The sequence below is a fragment of the Anas acuta genome, chromosome 15 (genome assembly GCF_963932015.1).
Source record: "Anas acuta chromosome 15, bAnaAcu1.1, whole genome shotgun sequence".
Lineage (NCBI taxonomy): Eukaryota > Metazoa > Chordata > Aves > Anseriformes > Anatidae > Anas > Anas acuta.
Window position 1 is genome coordinate 10,402,593 of NC_088993.1, and position 18,388 is coordinate 10,420,980.

Genomic DNA, 18,388 nt, shown 5'->3' on the forward strand with positions numbered 1-18,388 from the left:
GCAGGGTGGGTGGCTGACCTCGGGAGGGACGGACCCCCCCGGGAACGTCGTGGCCTGGAGGGACAGCCTGGGCTTCCGGCGCTGAGTGAAGTTGCTCGTCTTGGTTGCTTTTTCTGAGCTTGGAAACTCAGTTTATATGAGTTTCCACTTTAATCCCGGGATTAAAGGCTTGGTTTGTGTTAATGATTGTGGAATTAGGAGGAGAGGTGGCCCCGGGAGTGGGCTGGCTGCCACTCAAGAGCGATGGAGCCAGCTGGCTTCAGTCCTGCTTTTTTTTTTTTTCTTCACATGGCAAGTGTGCCCCAGAAGGGACAGCCGCCATTTGGCCCTTTCCTCAGTGGCCTGTCCAGCTCCTGAAGTTTTCATGGTGTGACAGGGCCAGCTGGAACAGAAACTCCTCATACAGGTAATTTTAGCCTTGAAATACTCAAAACATGTGTTACCAGAATAAAAATACACACCACTTAGCATTGGTTTCTGAAGGAAGGTACCTCAGTGTACTACTGTCCATGAGGGCCTCATCTCCCTCCATTAGCCCTTGAGCTTTTTGGACAATCAAGAGAAGAAAAATGAAGATATTTTGCGAAAGTATGTAGAGGACAGAGCTAAGGAGGCCTCACAAAGGGCAGGACTGTCATGTTATTTACACATAGGATAAAATAGGGGAGAAAAAGTTCATAAATTAATGGACGTATTTATCGGTCACAGCTGCAACAGGAGATGACGTTTACATTTTATATAAAGCTTTTCTCCTGCAAAGTCTTCAAGGCTTATTTAACTCTTCAGCAATTGTTATACCTTGGTGGGATTATTGATCACAAGTAAAATAAAAGTCATGTAATCTTTGCTGGGTTGGGGTTGCATGAAAGACTCAAAGTTGTGGGGAGTTGCAGCAATAGTCTGAGGAGCTGGGCCTGTCAGGACAGTGTGACGCAGGAGGGAGGATCTCTGCGGGCAGCTGTGAGTGGTGCAGAGGACATGCAATTCACCACACAGAACATAACTAGGGTGCTTTGGTGGTGAGGAGTGCCGAGGGGTTTGGAAAAACCTGTCCATACTCAGGGAAATAGTTTTATGCCCTATCAAAAGAATAATACAGAGAAACAGTTATGCTTCTTTTACACTTAGGTCACCATGGAAGGTTTTTCTTCCAAAGTATTCCTGGCTTATTCACTGACATCACAAGCTGGTTGCTGTCATGTTTGGTTTACTTCTGTGCCTCCTCTGGGGTGATGCAATCTGAGTAGGGAATTCCTTTAAGGCCCTTGCCTTCTGTAAGGATTTTGTCACTTGCATTTCAAAGAGCTTGTTAAAATGTTGCTCCTGCAGATTGCAGGTCCTTCTTTACTGCTAGGTGGAGAGCAGCTTTGTTGTTTGGGGGAATCTTTTGAATCTTTTTTTTTTTTTTGTGCTGCAATGAACATTTCAGGAAGCTGGTTAACATCGCCTTTTTGTCCACTTGTCACAGACTGACACTGAACCCCAGAAGGGAGTGCAGACAAAAGCACATGCCATGTAAGACCGTAGCACCACCCTTGCTGATCAGCACTGAGAGGACTGTTTTGCTCCAAACACATTGATGGGTGTTAGCAATCTCTCTGCTGGCCTTAGAGAATGAAGATGCAGCGGGAAGGACTTAGGGCTTGAGCAACCAAACTCTTACCAAAAAAATCTTGGTGCCTCAATTTAAGCTACAGCTGTCTCCCACCTCCCTGGCAAGTGCCATCCTTGCAGCAGAGGCTGATGGCAAAAGCATGTACCAATGCCACGGCCATGCCCACGTTGATGACAGGCTCTGCAGTGATGCCTTGCTGCGGCCAGGACAGAGAGGGGTTGGCAAATGTTTCATCCCATCTCTCCTGTGGGAGCAGAGCAGAGGCAGCAGCAATGCTGGAGCACAACTTAACTGTTTGCTCTGTGAACATGAGGCAGAGCACTTACAAAACCTCGCAAGTCTCTAGCATACACATTAACATAGTTGGTCAGGGCAGCAGCATCCCAGGAATCAATACTCACTGTCAATCATAGCTGAACTGCTATGGTTTGTTGAGGTACCCCAAACTACCTGCTCAGCAGTGTACTCACACAACCTATTAATTAATCATAAGGCTGTTGTTCCCTGTGTTGCCCTATCCAGAATGTAACAGATGTGACTTGGTTGCAGCAAGGTCTTAAGTATGTTTTTATCCAGCGGCTGGTGAGTGGGAGTAGGGGAGGAGAAAGAAACGGGAGAGATTTGAACCTCTCACTTTCTACTTCCTCTTTGAGCTCTGCAGAAATGTGTCAGCTCTTCTCACAGACAGGACTTGGCTGCCTTTTACGTGAGTCCAAAGTACATGTAACAAACACAGGAGTAAGTCACTGAATGCAGTGACAGCGCCAGAACAGGTGTACAGCCAAGAGTCTGAGATCTGTGTGAGGAGTCAAAGCTGGGACGCATCTCAATACTCAGAGGACTCACATTTTGATGCAAGGCCAAGAAGCAGTAAGTTGGGACTGACAGCTTTTTCACAAGGTAACTGACCCTCCACCCGTCCCGGAAAGCTGCTGGCCAGGGCACTTTTTTGGCCCTGGAACAGTACGGATTTGCTTGTCTGACCACATTCCCTCTTTTCCCTGTCCTTCTCCGTCTTGCATTTTGCTGTGTTTCTTTCCTGTGTTTGTCATACACAAACTGAATGTTAGAGATTGGGAAAAAAAAAAGTCTTTTTGCTTAATTGAATCACTAAAATCACATGGGTTTGCAGCTGGATAATTATTAATTTGGTAAGGAATTATCATTGTTTATATTATTTTGTAAATAAAAGTGGACAATGCATGAAAATAATGACTTCAGATTTTTCAGCCCTCCTGCTAAGTTGATTCTACAGAACTATGGCTCTACACTTCAGATCCTTCATCGGGGAGTCTTTTGAAGTTTCTCCATCTCATAAAATGGTGTTTTTTGCTGACCACACATCAAAATAGTATTTAATACATCAATGCTAAAATTATTCTCAGGGCTTTCCTACATCGATTTAATTTCTGGCAGACAGCATATTCCCAGTGCTGATAGACTAGAAAAACTACAGATGTCTTTGTACTAAGTAACACTGTGGTCAGCCAGTAACTAACGCAGGATTGTCAATCAGTAGCAGACATTTCATTTACAGAAGTCACAGTTTAAGAGCTTTCAGTGCCTCTCTGCACTGAAAGCCTTATAGCTCTTAAAGCCTCTATAAGGTAACTGCAATGTGGTCTACCAATGTGATCAGCAGGGCTTGTGGGTAGGGAAGGAATGTGAACAGGTAAGTTATCACACCGATGGGGCTGAGTACTGCTGCTTGAGTGTGTGGTCAGGATCTCAACTGCATGATGGTCAGGAGAGAGCAGGGATTACACGGTGGGAAAACCAGAGCTGTCCTCAGCAGGTATTCCAATTAACAGTTATTGTTATTCCAGTGTATTCGCTGTGTGATGGTAAAAGCTGTTCTGAAACCATATGCCTAATACCAGGTTTGTATTTGTGTTACTGCAGAATTTCTTGGAGAGGCTATAGCCGTTGTTGCTGCCATGCATTTTCTACTGAAGGTCCCGAGTGCTATATCCCTACGTGCTGCCCTGAGAAAATCTCTCCAGCTTTGCAGCCAGAGCTACACAATTTCCACCTCTTTCAGTTATGAGGCTATAAAACAACAGTGCAGACTAGAGGTGCCAGAGTACTTCAACTTTGCAAGCGATGTGCTGGACAGATGGACTAAAATAGAAAAGGTAACATTTCCGTGGCTTCTCACATGCTGTAGTACTTAATGCTGTCAGTGACAAATCCAGTAACCAAATCCAGTAACTGGAATTATGCTCTTGATTATAATCTGATGATCATCTCATGCACTTTGAATCTGTAGATCCCTTCGGCCACATGCTGTCCTGCCCATGAGTCCAAGTGGTTCATTTTTTTAATCAGTAACTCCAGTGAGAATAACTGTAAGCAGGTGCTTCAAGAATGAGACAATGGACTTTTTACCACTTTAAACCACACATTAGTTCCACAATCAGCTGTGACATTGCACCCTGTCTGTTTGTGCTGGCCAAATCACTTGACCTCCATATATTTCATTGCCTGCCTACAAAATGAATAATACTGTGTAACGTCTAACCTCTCAATTTTTTTCCCAAATGAAAAATCATTGCATCAGGGACCTTATATCTACAGAACTGAAAACTGAGTGCCCAAACAGACATGAGGTCTAAACAAGGAAAGGAAATACAGGGAGAAAAAAGAAAGTATAGGTCTATCACCTATCCTGTTACGTAACTCGAGTCTGAGGATGTAGGACTGGTTTTGCAGACTCAGGTTCTTCATGATGAGAGTCTAAACGTAGTTATGTCCACCTGGCAGCAGGAACAGAGTAGAGTGTCACCTATCTGACACAAAGGGAGCAATTGTTCCTTTTGCAGGAAAAACAGATTTTGGCAGGCTGTAAATGGAGAAAGAAACAACATCTGGTGCCCTCTAAAGTGCACAGCTAAAATCTGCTTCCTGAAAATGAGCCTTAGTGTTACTGTACCTTCAAATATTTAAAAATAAACCATATTTTTTTTTGCCCCAGAGAGTTTTGCTCAAGAAGCGTCTTGCACAGTGCTACTGCTAAATGCATTGGACCCCTTCAGAACACATTGTATACGTACATTTCACTTTTCACACATCAGTTCACACTGTGTGGGCCTATGCTCTTGAACCTGTGATTTAATTTTCAGAATTAGCAAACAGGCCCAATGCCAGATGAAGTTGGAAATGACCTCTGAAGATTTGGGAAGCTCTGGGGCACAACCCAAAAGAACCCACATTCATCAGCTGCTTTATTTTCATGGCCTGAAACAAAAAGTTGTACAACCTCTTCAGAGTGTAACATGATGAGCTCAGGAAAGGAATACAAATTTAATTTCTTAAATGACATTCATAGGCTGTTTATTCTAAAGGAGAGTTCTTTGCCTCATTTGGAATCAGTGGCAGATTTCAATTGTATCCCCAGATTTCTCCAGCAATGAGTAACTGGCAAATGCTCTTCCTCAGACTTAAAGGCAGTGTGTTTCTAAAATGAATCATTTACACTGCACCCTTTTATTCTACAGGAAGGGAAAAAAAATAAAAATCCTGCATTGTGGTGGGTAGATGGTGATGGAAAAGAGGTGAAATGGAGCTTTGAGGAGCTGGGAGTCCTTTCCAGGAAAGTAGCTAATGTACTCTCCGATGCTTGCGGTCTGCAACGGGGAGACAGAGTTCTTCTCATTCTGCCCCGGATCCCAGAATGGTGGCTGGTGAATGTGGCTTGCTTGAGAACAGGTTGGTAAAAGCACACATACCACAGAGGTATAGAAATTATGACTTAAACCAATCCTTGCTTTTTAACACAATCAAAACTACAAATATGCTGTTGAAGATGAACTATTGCCACACTGATCAAGAACATCCTTCATGCCAAGTTTATCTTTGTGATACTTTTAGGACTTCTGCACGTGCTCTATCTGTTAAGGAAACCCTATGAGTCCATGTGCCTCTCTCATTCTCTTTCCACCACTTATGATGAATCACAAATGCACCTTCCTTCAAACTTGCAGTGAAATTAGCCCACACTTAACCAAGTGTTTCATGTGTTTCCCTGTGGGATCTGTTAAATACTCAGCTTGCCAGAAATTACATCCCAGAATGTCTTGGTGCCTCACAAACACTAGCAGGGTACAGCTCTGTCTACCAGTAAAGAAATTAAGTCCAGAGAGATGGCATGGTCCAGTTGAGGTGTTTTCAAAACAAAAAAAGTTGTTCTGTTGATTTCTGTTAGTGTCCTGTGATCAGCCTAGTATTGGCTAAATTAGAATTTAATCCATCCTCACATACAATTTAATCCATCAAATAAATCAGTGTATTTATGAATGCAGGGCCAAATCCTGCTGTAATACTGCCTTGTCTCACTCAAAAGCACTAGGTAAGCTGATGTCTGCTTGTAGGTACAACTATTATTATAAAACGTTTCAGCTGTTTTTCCGTTTTACTTCCTCCTCTTTAGGAAATGTCCTGATTCCTGGCACGCAGCAGTTGACAGTGAAGGATATTCTCTATCGACTACAGAAATCCAAGGCAAAGTGCATCATCACTGATGATTTTGTGGCACCAGCTGTAGATTCAGTTGGGGCTGAATGCCAGTCTCTGAAATGCAAGTTGCTTGTGTCAGAGGGCCACAGAGAAGGATGGCTGAACTTTAAAGATCTCCTGAAGTGAGTAACCACAGCTGTGACAGTGCCACAGCAAAAATAAAAACATGTTAGTTTGTTTTGAATAGGAAATGCTGGCACATGCCAACATGTTCCTATCCTTCTAGGGCAATGAAATGGAAAAATGTCAGTGTTTTTGATGTTTCTGATTGCTGCAAAACTTATTTTAGTTAAACATTTTTAAGAGCATGTAAGTCACACTTTCAAATCACTTTATTCATCGTTTTGCTTGTTTTAAAGAAATGCTCCTTCTAATCACCAGTGTGTGACCACAAAGCATCATGATCCAATGGCCATCTATTTTACCAGTGGAACTACAGGATCCCCCAAAATGACTGAACATTCCCACAGCAGCTATGGTATTGGCTTCACAGTAAATGCGAGGTATGGATATTACTTTGACAGACATGTTTGTGTAGCTGCTCACATGGCAGAAGGAAGAGGAAACAAAAGGTTTTTCTCCAGAAGCCTTTGTTTCACTTTTTAAAAAACAATCATTCTGTTAAATTTGAACAAGGCTTGTTTGTTTGTTTTTCCTGGTAAGCAAGTCATACTTTGAGTCCAGGCAGTATATATAGAATGTAGCCTTCAAATGGCCTTAAATTACTTTTTAGTATTTTCTTTAACTTTTGATAACCCCTTCATTGTGTACGGTTAACAGACTACCCCAAACTGAACATCCGCACAAGTTTATAAAGTCTGTGTCATAAAAGAGAAAAAAATGTGGCTGTGAGGTTTCTGAACTCACACACGTCTAGATTAGATGCAACTCCCACAGGAACAAAATGCTGATAGTTCAGAATCTTTACATTTATAAAGCAATGTTGTTTTTAAAATTGATATGGCAGTACACTTCACTGAAACTGGCAAGGAATAACAAATCAGGAGATCCATCAGTATAACTTCCTTTAGAAAAATGCAACATCAGTCTGTTCTGATGACATCCTCACTGTGCTCAGTTGTGCTCAGAAATTCGGCCATTTTTAAGTGTCATTTACCCAAGACAAGCAGTGCTGGATGTGACTCCATGACATATCTTGTGTTGATGTTTTAATACTTGTCTTTTTTCCTGCCAAATACAGATTGTGAATCATGTTTCCTTGTGTTACCAGGTACTGGCTGGACTTGACTCATTCAGACGTAACTTGGAGCACATCAGACACGGGCTGGGCAAAGGCATCTTGGGCTAGTATATCAACGTGGATTCAAGGGGCATGTGTATTTGTACATAAAATGCCACAATTCAACCCAATTACTGTCTTTGAGGTAAGTGAGGAGGGCCCAGCAACAAACAGCATTGTTCTTGCTTGCTGGTCTTGTCAAAGCTTTCATTTCCCGTGGTGCTGCAAAGGGGGCAACATGCAGCACAACAGTAATATTGAATCATTATTTCAGTATTAAGTGCTGCAAATAAATAAAAGCACAATTGACATTCGAACAGTTTAATCATATAGTCTGCTGAAAACAGGTTTTACTGCACAAACTCGCAAACATTCTTTCTAAGGCATGAAAGAAGCACAAAAGAAATTGGACTGGGATTTGCAGAGCACTTGGTGTTGTTATTAAAATAAGTGATAATAACAGATAAATGAGAATTTCAGTTGCCTGCACCAAGTAATCCCATGTTAAGGAGTGAAGATGCAGCAAGGCTGAATTTCTTTAACAAATGGCATCAACATTATATTGTCCTACGTCCTCCACACACAACCCTTCATCCCTTGAAAAAGACTACCTTCATCATATTTATTTTACTTAGATGGCTGGAAACTGTTAGATAACATTAGGCTGTGTTGAATAACACTTGGTTTTACTCCTATAGAATATCTCAGAGTAGCCTTATGGTTTCACTTGGTTTCTACTTAAACTTAAGTTATGAAGAAATTCTGCAACAAGGACTGCAAGGCTTTCAAGAGCACAAAATTCTGGTGTGGTGAATTAACTGTAAGATGAAGTAGATTCTGTTTTGAAGAAGAAACTAGTTAGATAAAACTGCTATATGTCGGTGTTGGCAACTGCAGAGCTAACTTTTTTTTGGACACTAACATTTTGTCCACGTGTTTTATAAGCTTGATATAGACAGAGATTACACTATGTCTTATAACGTAGATGAGACTTCATAGGTTTCATTGTATTGGCAACATTCACTTTCCTTATTCTAAATTCTCTAGTGTCTGTCAAGATACCCCATAACTGTCTTCTGTTCTCCTCCAACTGCATATCGAATGTTTGTGCAACATAAACTGTCCAGGTAAGAAAAAGCAGAGTACCTCTAGTGGTGGATTTGATCAAAACAATGAACCAAGTGCTCAGCTCACCTTGATTTTATTCCAAATTTACAATGGTGTAACAGTAACTCTGACTGTATTTCTCAACATCTTGAGTCTTATGTGTGATGAAGAAAGTCAGAAAGAGTCAGGGTGCCACCTCAGATTTCATGAATAACGGTGAAATGCAGTTTAGCTGAAGCTATAATAAGATAATCATGGTATCATGCTTAACATATCCTCCAAAGTGCTTTTATAGTCACATTCTCCTTCCCTTTGTTTTTCTACTGTGTTTCCCCACTACAAGAAATGTATGTCAGTACAGCTTGGTGAAATGCATGAAAAACTCTTCGGCTTCATTTAAATCTCCTGTGCTTTTTTTTTTTTTCTTTTTTTTTTGTCATTAGTGTTGAATTTCATCAATCCTCTTCAGTTTAGACTCCAGTTGAGATTCTAGGGTTAGAAACATGATATTAGTAGATTTTCAAATAATACAGAAGTAAAACAGGTGTTTTTCATTTTTGTTTGCTTTTTTTTCAGATTTGTTTCTGTTCAATGCTACACAGTTCAAATAGAATTAATAGATCTCAGTAAAATTTGTATTTTTGTGTAGAAAAGTTCCCACAATACCAAAACAGAGTATTGAATGGGGTGTAACAGATAGATAACTGCCAGTTATTTAATTTCTTTTTCCCATCAAGCTATACATTTAAAAGCCTGCGTCACTGTGTGAGTGCTGGGGAGCCAATCAACCCCGATGTGATGGAAGAATGGAAAGTGCAGACTGGGCTGGATATTCATGAAGGCTATGGACAGACAGAAACAGTATGTACAGCTTTACAGATGAAAAATTATACTTTACAGATAAAACAATAAATTCCACTCAGGTTGCCAAGAAAAAGTGATTAGAAAGATTACACAGTTGTATTTGGTTTACATACTCCTCATCCCTTCAGCACATTCCAACAACATGGATTCATCACAACTGTCACAACAAAGTCAGTTGTTATAGGCAACAGTAGAAAAATGTAGTGTTTTGTTGTTTTTTTTTTTTAAGTCCTAGAACGATTGTAACGTCTTCACCCAAAATCCAAACACTGTTACTCATTCTTGTGAGCTTTGAATTGAGAACTAACACAAAAGAGGTATATTCCTCATTACTGCATTCCAAATTCTGCTTTAAAAGCTATCTTTAGAACATTCACTGGCATTGTTTGGAGCTGTGGGCAAGATATTAAGGGTGTACTTTATTTCTAGAAGTTTAATCATAGGATATATGATTATAATGAGGACTGTTATTATTTCTTATAGAAATTTGCAATGTTAGCTGAGTATTCTAAACCTAAGTTAAAGACTGAATGTACAAGTTGTCATTTAAGAAAAGAAAAACAAACACATTTGTTACAGGTGCTGATCTGTGCAAATTTTAAGGGAATGAAAATTAAGCCTGGTTCTATGGGAAAACCATCTCCAACGTATGATGTCAAGGTATTGTACCTCTGGTGGCACTGTCGCTCTCTCAGTAATCATTTTCTATGAAAGAGGTTTGAAAGCTTTAACATGGAGTTGTACTATGTAGCATCATACAACAGGAAATAAGAGTGAAAAAGAAATGTCCCAAACTGAATGTGCAAAGTGAGCATCTAAACCTCCCTGTTGTATCAACCTCAACAGCATTACATAGATGACAACCTACTGATAACTGGTGGTTAAATATCAAATGCTAAGGCAATGACAGAATTTAAATTACTGAGTTAAGGAAGAGTGGGAGTGAATGGTGTTTCCTGGTGATAACAAAACTGTTGATTCAGATTCTAGCAGGAGATCAGTTAGCAATATTGTTTAAGATTTTAGTATCTTTCAGTTCTTAAGGTTTTCCCACCCCATTACTTATCGTCCTCTGGGGTCTTACTAACTTCAATACATGTTTGCACAGTATTTGGAATTCCTCAGATAAAAGACCCAGTGTGAAATACAGTGGATTTGCAGTGATCTTACACTTGAATTGTCAGGGTAAGACCTGTCCTCTACTGCTCCGAATTATTTTCCAGGAAATATTTCGACTAAATACTTTAAATGAGTACTAAGATTCTATAATCTTAATTTAATGTTTTCTAGTTTGAGTGCAAGATAATAAAACAGTGTTTTGTTTATTTTCAGATTATAGATGAAAACGGTAATATTCTGTCTCCTGGAAAAGAAGGAGATATTGCCATCAGAGTAAAACCTACGAGACCGCCTTTTCTTTTTACTTGCTATACTGTAAGAACCCTACTACAGTTAAAGTAGATGTCCTGTTAAGTCTCTGTAACAAGTAATTTGATGCCTCATTTCCTGTACATATTCTTTACTTAGAAGGATAAAAGCCTGTGGGGAGGAAAGAGGAATTTCCATTTTTTGATGCAGTTATTTAGTCTACTTACACGATTAGTTGTTCAACGAGTGTCTTGCCTAACAAGTTAAAATCCACTTTCTTTTGCTTGTTATTTCCTTAATAAAAAGGGAAAACTTTGACGGATTTAGTTGTGTGGATTAGTAATGGTAAATGTTTATTATAATTCACCATTAGTTGTGTCCCACTTGAATTTGATGCAGATAATGATATGGACCAGTCTAAAAGGCTGAAATCTATGAACATTTGGCTTTACCGCAACTTATATACTGAATATGTTAGAATGCAATGTAATGTATTTTTCAAGCTGTTTTTATATAAAATACAAATTTGTGCTTACTAGGATGATCCAGAGAAAACAGCGGCAACAATACGTGGGGATTTTTATGTCACTGGAGACAGGGGGATTATGGATGAAGATGGATACTACTGGTTTGTTGGAAGATCTGATGATGTCATTACTTCTGCTGGGTAATTTAACTGATTAATAATACATCTTCAAACTTGAACAATACAGCTGATTTAGGTGTGATAGTATGTGTATTTCAAATGTGTGTTTCAAAAAGACCTTTCATTTTAAAGATACCGTATTGGACCATTTGAAGTAGAAAGTGCCCTAATAGAGCATCCCGCAGTGGTGGAATCAGCAGTAGTCAGCAGCCCAGACCCCATCAGGGGAGAGGTAAACACATTAAATGAGCTTATATCTAAAAGTAGCTTTGTGCATACCAGAGCTGACGAAACCCAACTTCCACTGGATTTGTCTGCCAAGTGATTAATTTTTAAACTAAATAAACTCAAATTGGCATTTCTACTCTATCAGCCATCTATCCCTCTGTGCCGGAAAAACTGACTGAGACAGGTGCCCCAATATCCAATATAACAAAAACACCATTTGAAATTTTTTCTTAACATTCAAATACTTAAAATTATGGGTCTTTAGTAAATGTATATAAATTAGTTCTGGTCCATAAAAATAGAGCATGTGCAGACACTGGCAAAGCTGCTCGTATCTGCCCTATACATTGTTCTATGTTTTGTCAGCAAGTGTTTGGTTAATGTTTCAAATCTTACTGTTGTGCTGTGTTTCATTGGCAGTTAACCCATTGTTCCTTTAACTTTAAGGTAGTGAAAGCCTTCGTGGTTTTAACACCTGAGTATGTTTCACATGATCCAGAAGAAGTGATAAAAGAGCTACAGGACCACGTTAAGAAAGTTACTGCTCCATACAAGTATCCTAGGAAGGTAAGTCTTCAATTACCCCAATATTTTAAATATTTTTCAGTAGCAGGTAGTGAATTATTTGATAGCAGGTATCAACTATAATATGGCTTATAAGGCTGTGCTGCTGAGATTAAGTAAGTCAAAATTCAGGTAAACTGTATCTTATTTTGTGTTGCAATTTCTTCCCTTTCCCATTAGATGGAGTTTGTTCAAGAGTTGCCAAAAACTGTTAGTGGGAAGATTCGAAGGAATGAACTACGCCAGAAGGAGTGGAGAAAATAGTAGAGTTCTTTTATAGAGTCAGTTTTTTGTTTTTAAACAAAAGATAATGCTGATTTATACAGTAATGTAGAGTAAAAGACTATGGCCTTCTTAGTTTAGGATTTTATAAATTCATAGAATCATTTAGGTTGGAAAACACCTCTAAGGTCATCATGTCCAACTCTTAAATTCTTACCTGATCCCCAGCATTTGGCTGTCCCTGGTGCTACACTAATAGCTAATAGTACAAAAGCAGGCAGACTGATACAAATGAAGTGGAAAATTCATGTAGTCAAGAGTACAATAGATGCATTAAATAAACTGAAAAGTGTCACTGGCATTTTATCTTTATTGTTACTCAATTTAAAAAAGAGTTTAAAAGAACGCTTGTTTCAAGAATCACTTTTGAAAAGTGTGATAACTTATAAATACATTTTCAAAGTTATAATCACTGAAAGTATATTTAGAAAAAATAGTGCAAATAAAATCTACATCATTAAAGTGTTGAGGACTAGACTAGCAAAGAATTTAAAATACATGATACAGTATAATTAATAGCTGCTTATACTAATCTTAGCATTTACTTTTTTCTGTTCTCTCACACTGCATTAATGATATAGTTTATAATATATGAATATTACTGTATGCTTGAGCATTTTCAATTTTTAACCAAGCAATGTCATGTTCTGAGAATGGGATGAAAACATCTGACATCATTAGACTGTTCTGGTTATATTAAGCGTGGCTAACTAACGATTAAAGATTCAGACCAAAAAAAAAAAAACAAAAGTAAAATGTCAAGTTCTCATAGATGGCCTAAGGAACAAACGGTTTTTGTTGGAAGAATTTCCTAAAGTACTGGGGCAAGTTCCAAGAGAGGTCGAGGCACCTGCATTCAGGGTGAGAACATTAGTTTTCTCTTTTAGAAAGGCATTTTCCCACTTGAAGTATCCACAACCTTTCTTATTACTGTTATGCTTACCAACAGGACAACAAAAAAACGCTTTGCCATGATTTGGACCAGCATTTGATACATAAAGCCTTTTAGCTCTTCGACCACAGTTACACAGAGGGGGAGTTGGTTTTTCATTTTTCACAGCTGTTACAGGCTGATTCAGATTGACTGTGGAGTTCAGAATGGTATGAGATACTTTGGACAAGTTTGAACTTCTTAAAGGTAAGGAATGATCAAAAGATGCATTTTTTTCTTGATATATAGAGAAAGACCGTTTCTTTGCTGGTGGGAACATTTTTGGACTAGTTGGCTTTCTTTTAGGAACCTCAAAAGGAGTGGAATAATTTTTCAATGATTTTGATTGTGATGAAATAGCATTTACCTTTGCAGATGGTAACTTAAAAGCTGAAAGATTTGAAGTCTGCCCTTGTACTGTTCCTACATTATAGATAGTAGTATCAGGACTTTTGTAAATGATAGATTTGAGAGATTCCACAGGTACAACACTTTTCCCTGAACTTTGATTATTTGAACTCATCACAGCTGATTGCTTTGGAATTGTTTCTTCTTCAAACACTGTTAAAATATCCATACTTGAGCCATCTTTAAATTCAACACAGTCTGATTTTTGTTCAGATTGAGATTCTGGTATTAAAGCTACATCTTCCCAGTCAGCCAGCAGAGGTAAACAGTCAGAACTAGTACTGATATCCTCAGTGGAGATGTTAACTGAGGAGATGGTAGTGGAGACAAGTACTAGTCCTGATTCATGCACTGGGCTGTATCTGGTTGTACTCATAATATGCCCGTTGTTCAATCCTTGCTGAATGCCTGTTGATAAATTACTGTGAGATTGCTGCACATGTCTAAGAGGAAGAGGAAATCCGTCAGTAGACACTGACAAAGAGCTTTGGGCTTGATTGTTTAAGTCAGTCCTCAAGCTGCTGCTAGATGCAACATGGATGTCTGGAGAGGAATCAGTACAAGTAGTCTGTTGTTCTTCAGTTTGTACATTAGAATTTATGATAAATCCTGCAATACTGTTGTGGTTTTTCTCTGCCAGAGAGTTTGTTTTACAAGTTCTCTCTCTAGATGTCTCAGGTCTGCTGTTAGTTCCAAGTGGAGTCTTGTCAGCGAAGTTTGCGTTCAGTGTTCTAGAGATTAAATTCTTCTTCAGATATGCCTAGGGAGTCCATATATCAAAAGAGATTTTGGAGAGTGAATACTCAAGTAGTTTTAGAAATCGATGTACAAAACTAGTAAGCGTGTCAGCTTATGGATATGATTATTATTCATAGTCAAGATACTGGTTTTGTTATAGCTCACCTTTCATCTGTATTTCAGGCTGTAAGACAAGTAGGAGGATAGATACAAAATAGTTACTAACCTTATCCAAAGATTTAGTAATTTTCAACACACATCCATCACAAATCATCCTCCAAGCAAGACGGGCAGTATTCCGAGAATCATCCAACCCTTCAAAAGCATGGTTATATTAATGCCTTCCTTTTAAACTACTACTGGGGATGGTTCTTATTAGAGGAAAAGTGACATTTAGGTACATCTTACATAAATGAAATGGATTCACATAATTCTGACACTGTTATATAGTTCAGAAAAGGGCAGTGGAAGTTAAAAAGAAAAAAAAAATAATCTCCTGTGCTGAAACATCTGAAGGAACAACCCATACAGCTGAATATATAGCCACAACGATCAAAATCCATGTTCAGGTGTATTAGTTAGGTCAAAAAAATAAGTAAAAAAAATCACATTGCACTGGTATTCTCTTACACTAATAAGCTGTCCAGACCTATCAGGGAAGATCAAGTTTTCTTATCTTTCCCATGCTCTTTTTTCTTTTGTACCCTAGCAATCCAGAGCTTGATCTTGTGCAACATACAGGCAAAAGATCTAGGAAAGATTTCTGAAACAAAGCATGAGGTTAGAAATGACAAAATGATCTTTGAAGAATCTGTCTTTTCTTACTTTGATGGTTTTGTTGAACAGAACATCGCATAGCCTGGAATTAACAGTAACATTTATATTAACTAGTAGACATTACTAGCTAGTTTAGTTTACCTAACTAAAGCTAAACAGTAGCTATCTAGTCTTATAAAAGATATGTATGTATGTTAAAATGAGGATGATCATATCATGCTTACCAGAATGTTCCCGTCCTACAAAAGTTAGCCCCAAATCCTGCAAAGCACCATTTAGTCCTTTAGGCTTTCTATTATAGAAGGCCTAGGGAAAAACATGCAGGTGGTTAATAAAAAAACATTTCAAAACCCCTTCACAGTGGAGTGAAAAACAGTTCAGAAATATCACCTTACAAATAGTACATCTCACAAGGACAAATATTTATCACAACTGTAAAATGAAGACAAGTGTAACTCAGTATGTGACTTACCCTGTAACAGATTAGAATGGAAAGAACCATAAATCCCTTCTCCCAGCCTTAAACTAATCCATTCTATCTTACCTCATTTTACCTTCATTTGCACTTTATGGTTTGCGTTGATGAAGGCCTTAACAACAGCCTTGAGGAATACAATTATAAATACTATCTTGAACATTTAAACTGTTATGCATTGCAAAGGCATAAGCATTAAAAAGAGTTTACGTATGTGCCAAATATAATACTTTTTCTCATTTAATAATCCCTGTTTCTCATATGAATGCCCTGCTTATCTTCAGAGACTTAATTCTGCTGCTTAAACTCTAAGTATCAGTGGACAGGTAGACTCCTGGATAAACCTTTGAGAGCTTCCCTGGCTACACAGGGGAACCCAGGTGCCATTAGTCCCTAAGGCAGAACTCTGTTGCAATGTAGACTATGAAAAAATGAGCCAAAAAATCCCACCAACACAAACACACATACACAAAGCTTTTCATTTTCTCAGTATAAATGCATTTTATATACATATTTTATATGTGTGTGTGTATATATATATATATATATATATATATATATATATATATATATATATATATATTCATTTTCCAGTATTGCTAATGCTGTTCAGAATATACTTTCTGGTCAAAGTTTCTAAACAGATGAGGATCACTATTTTCCATGCAGCAGTGTAAAGCAGTAAGAAGAACATAAGAAAAACAAGTTAAGGCAGCAATCAGAGTAAAAGATGTCAGGAAAGGAAGAGCAGCTCAAAAAAATCTTCTGGGATTATCATTCATTTATGTAACAGAAACACTCAATACTTTTCCAAGCATTAAGACTGTTAAAATTCATGCCGTTCTAGAGCATGCAATTCATTATTGAGTGATAACACAGAAAGAAAACAAAGGAGTAACTAGATGCTGGAACATACACTATTGGTTTAGGTATACTTGGCCTTTGAGATGGTAACATGGGTATAAGTGTGTCAGTCTATTGATTTTTCTCACCTTATATGTTGCTTTGAGATCAATCCAGGAATTTAAGATGTCAGGTTTTCGCAACTGCTTCCTTTTACACTCATACTGCAAGCACACACCCAGGTCCCAGTCTGCACAGAAAAAGCAAAACCAAATGAAGACTTACTATATTTTTTAATCCTGATGCCTTCCAATTAGGCCTTTCTCTCATCTGAATGGACTAGGGGTTACAAAAAAAAAATTAGCAAGAAAAAATGCAACTGTTTGCATGATAACTCTAGATAATGAGCACAGATGTTTAATTGGGCAGGTCGCCGGTACTGCTGTACTTCCATAACTGTCCTAAGCATGCCTTAAAACCTACATAAAGAGATGAATCAACATACTAGTAACATCCTGTACAGATGGGTACAGGACACATGAAGCCTTTGTACATGAGAAGCACTTGGGTTGCTGCAATGGTTCAAGATGACAAGTGAGTGCATGCTCTTAGTAAACAACGACTTTGTGATACATAAATATCTTGGAGACCTCACTAAATCATTTACACTTGTTGAGAATGGCAACACATTGCACTCTGTGTAAAGCAGAAAAATGTGATGACCCTGGAGACAAATATAGAGTGAACAAGTCAGAATTCAACAGTATTCATATTTTCAGTCTTATCCGATATCATATCCCTAATATTTATCAGGATTTTGACTCCCTAGCAGTGAAGATGCAATCTTACTAGCACCACCAAATGTTCAGTTTTAATGGGTATTAATTTGCAGAAAAATTAAATGAAAATTCTGCCTACCTGTCCAAGTGACAAACGTACATGGTTTTGCTTCTGAAATAGAATTACTTGGAGTATCTGAACTGAATACAATTTTCTTCTCCTGTTGTATCTTTTGAATCCATTTCAAAAACTGTGATAAACAAATGTTTAGAGGGACCCCTTCATCGACTTGATTCTTTATGAAAGAGAAGAAGAGATGTGTGTGTTAATACGGACTGGAATTCATTTGAGGCTTATTTCTCCTTAGCCCTCTTTAAAGGTCTCCACAAAATAGTAGTAAGTGGCAATTTTAACTTCACACAGAACAGCACTACACCTGCGTTATGCCGGTCAGCTCCGTACAGAACTCGGAGAGCACAGGATGCTCCTGGGGCTGGACATAGGTGTGGAACTCCGCTTCGATCTCTCCGGTGGCGGTGTTCAGCAGGACTGCTGGAAATTCAACTGCGACAAAACCAGAACGAGACGGGGAAGGAACAGGCCAGAAAGGTTAAAGCTGCTCGCGGAGGTCATTCCGTCCGCGTACACACGGGCCGAGCCGTCAGCGGAGGTCGACCAGGCGCCAAGGGCCCGCTGGGCCGCCACTCACTGATCTCGGGGCTGTGGCGCCGCTCGCCCCGCCAGCAGGTGGCCTCCAGGTCCACGACCACCAGGTGCCCGAAGCGCTGCTCTGCCGCCACCGCCGCTCCGCTCCGCGCCCGCCCGCTGCTCCTCGCCAGCCCCAGCTGCCTGCGGGCGGCACCGGGCTCCCCTCAGCACCCGCCTCGCCTCGCCTCGCCTCGCCTCGCCTCGCCTCGCCCCGCTCCCGGTCTCCCCTCCCGGCCTCCCCTCCCGGCCCCCTCGGGGCCCGCACCTGGCCAGGCGCTTGGTGGCCATCCCCGCCTCAG

The 18,388-nt window shown here is 39.4% G+C and overlaps 2 protein-coding genes across 7 annotated transcripts; one reads left to right on the forward strand and one right to left on the reverse strand.

Annotated features, from left to right (window-relative positions):
• The first annotated feature begins 19 nt into the window (after positions 1 to 19).
• On the forward strand, positions 20 to 12,730 carry LOC137864793 (acyl-coenzyme A synthetase ACSM3, mitochondrial-like). Of its 6 annotated transcripts, XM_068699290.1 has the most exons (16): positions 20 to 406; positions 1,469 to 1,515; positions 2,269 to 2,515; positions 3,518 to 3,750; positions 5,113 to 5,323; positions 6,045 to 6,252; positions 6,490 to 6,633; positions 7,362 to 7,515; positions 8,418 to 8,497; positions 9,215 to 9,338; positions 9,921 to 10,001; positions 10,674 to 10,775; positions 11,249 to 11,376; positions 11,488 to 11,587; positions 12,031 to 12,150; positions 12,328 to 12,730. In XM_068699290.1, the coding sequence occupies exons 4-16, from the start codon at positions 3,553 to 3,555 to the stop codon at positions 12,409 to 12,411; spliced, it is 1,734 nt and encodes a 577-aa protein (XP_068555391.1). In that variant the 5' UTR covers positions 20 to 406; positions 1,469 to 1,515; positions 2,269 to 2,515; positions 3,518 to 3,552; the 3' UTR covers positions 12,412 to 12,730. The 6 variants fall into 6 exon arrangements, with proteins under 6 accessions (XP_068555391.1, XP_068555390.1, XP_068555393.1 ...); XM_068699289.1 differs by lacking the exon at positions 1,469 to 1,515; XM_068699292.1 differs by lacking the exon at positions 1,469 to 1,515 and having other exon boundaries at positions 2,269 to 2,485.
• Positions 12,722 to 18,253, reverse strand: ERI2 (ERI1 exoribonuclease family member 2; the record flags this gene model as incomplete). Its single annotated transcript, XM_068699647.1, has 7 exons — positions 12,722 to 14,528; positions 14,733 to 14,821; positions 15,508 to 15,589; positions 16,751 to 16,851; positions 17,520 to 17,676; positions 17,818 to 17,945; positions 18,091 to 18,253. Coding segments are annotated over 7 exons (2,061 nt in total), but the record flags the coding sequence as incomplete, so codon positions are not given.
• Positions 18,254 to 18,388: the final 135 nt, after the last annotated feature.

Coding starts and splice junctions, on each gene's coding strand:
- LOC137864793 (XM_068699290.1), top strand. CDS start 3,553: ATGCATTTTCTACTGAAGGTCCCGAGTGCTATATCCCTACGTGCTGCC. Junction 5,324..6,044: donor TGTGGCTTGCTTGAGAACAG/GTTGGTAAAAGC, acceptor CCTCCTCTTTAG/GAAATGTCCTGATTCCTGGC. Junction 9,339..9,920: donor GCTATGGACAGACAGAAACA/GTATGTACAGCT, acceptor CATTTGTTACAG/GTGCTGATCTGTGCAAATTT.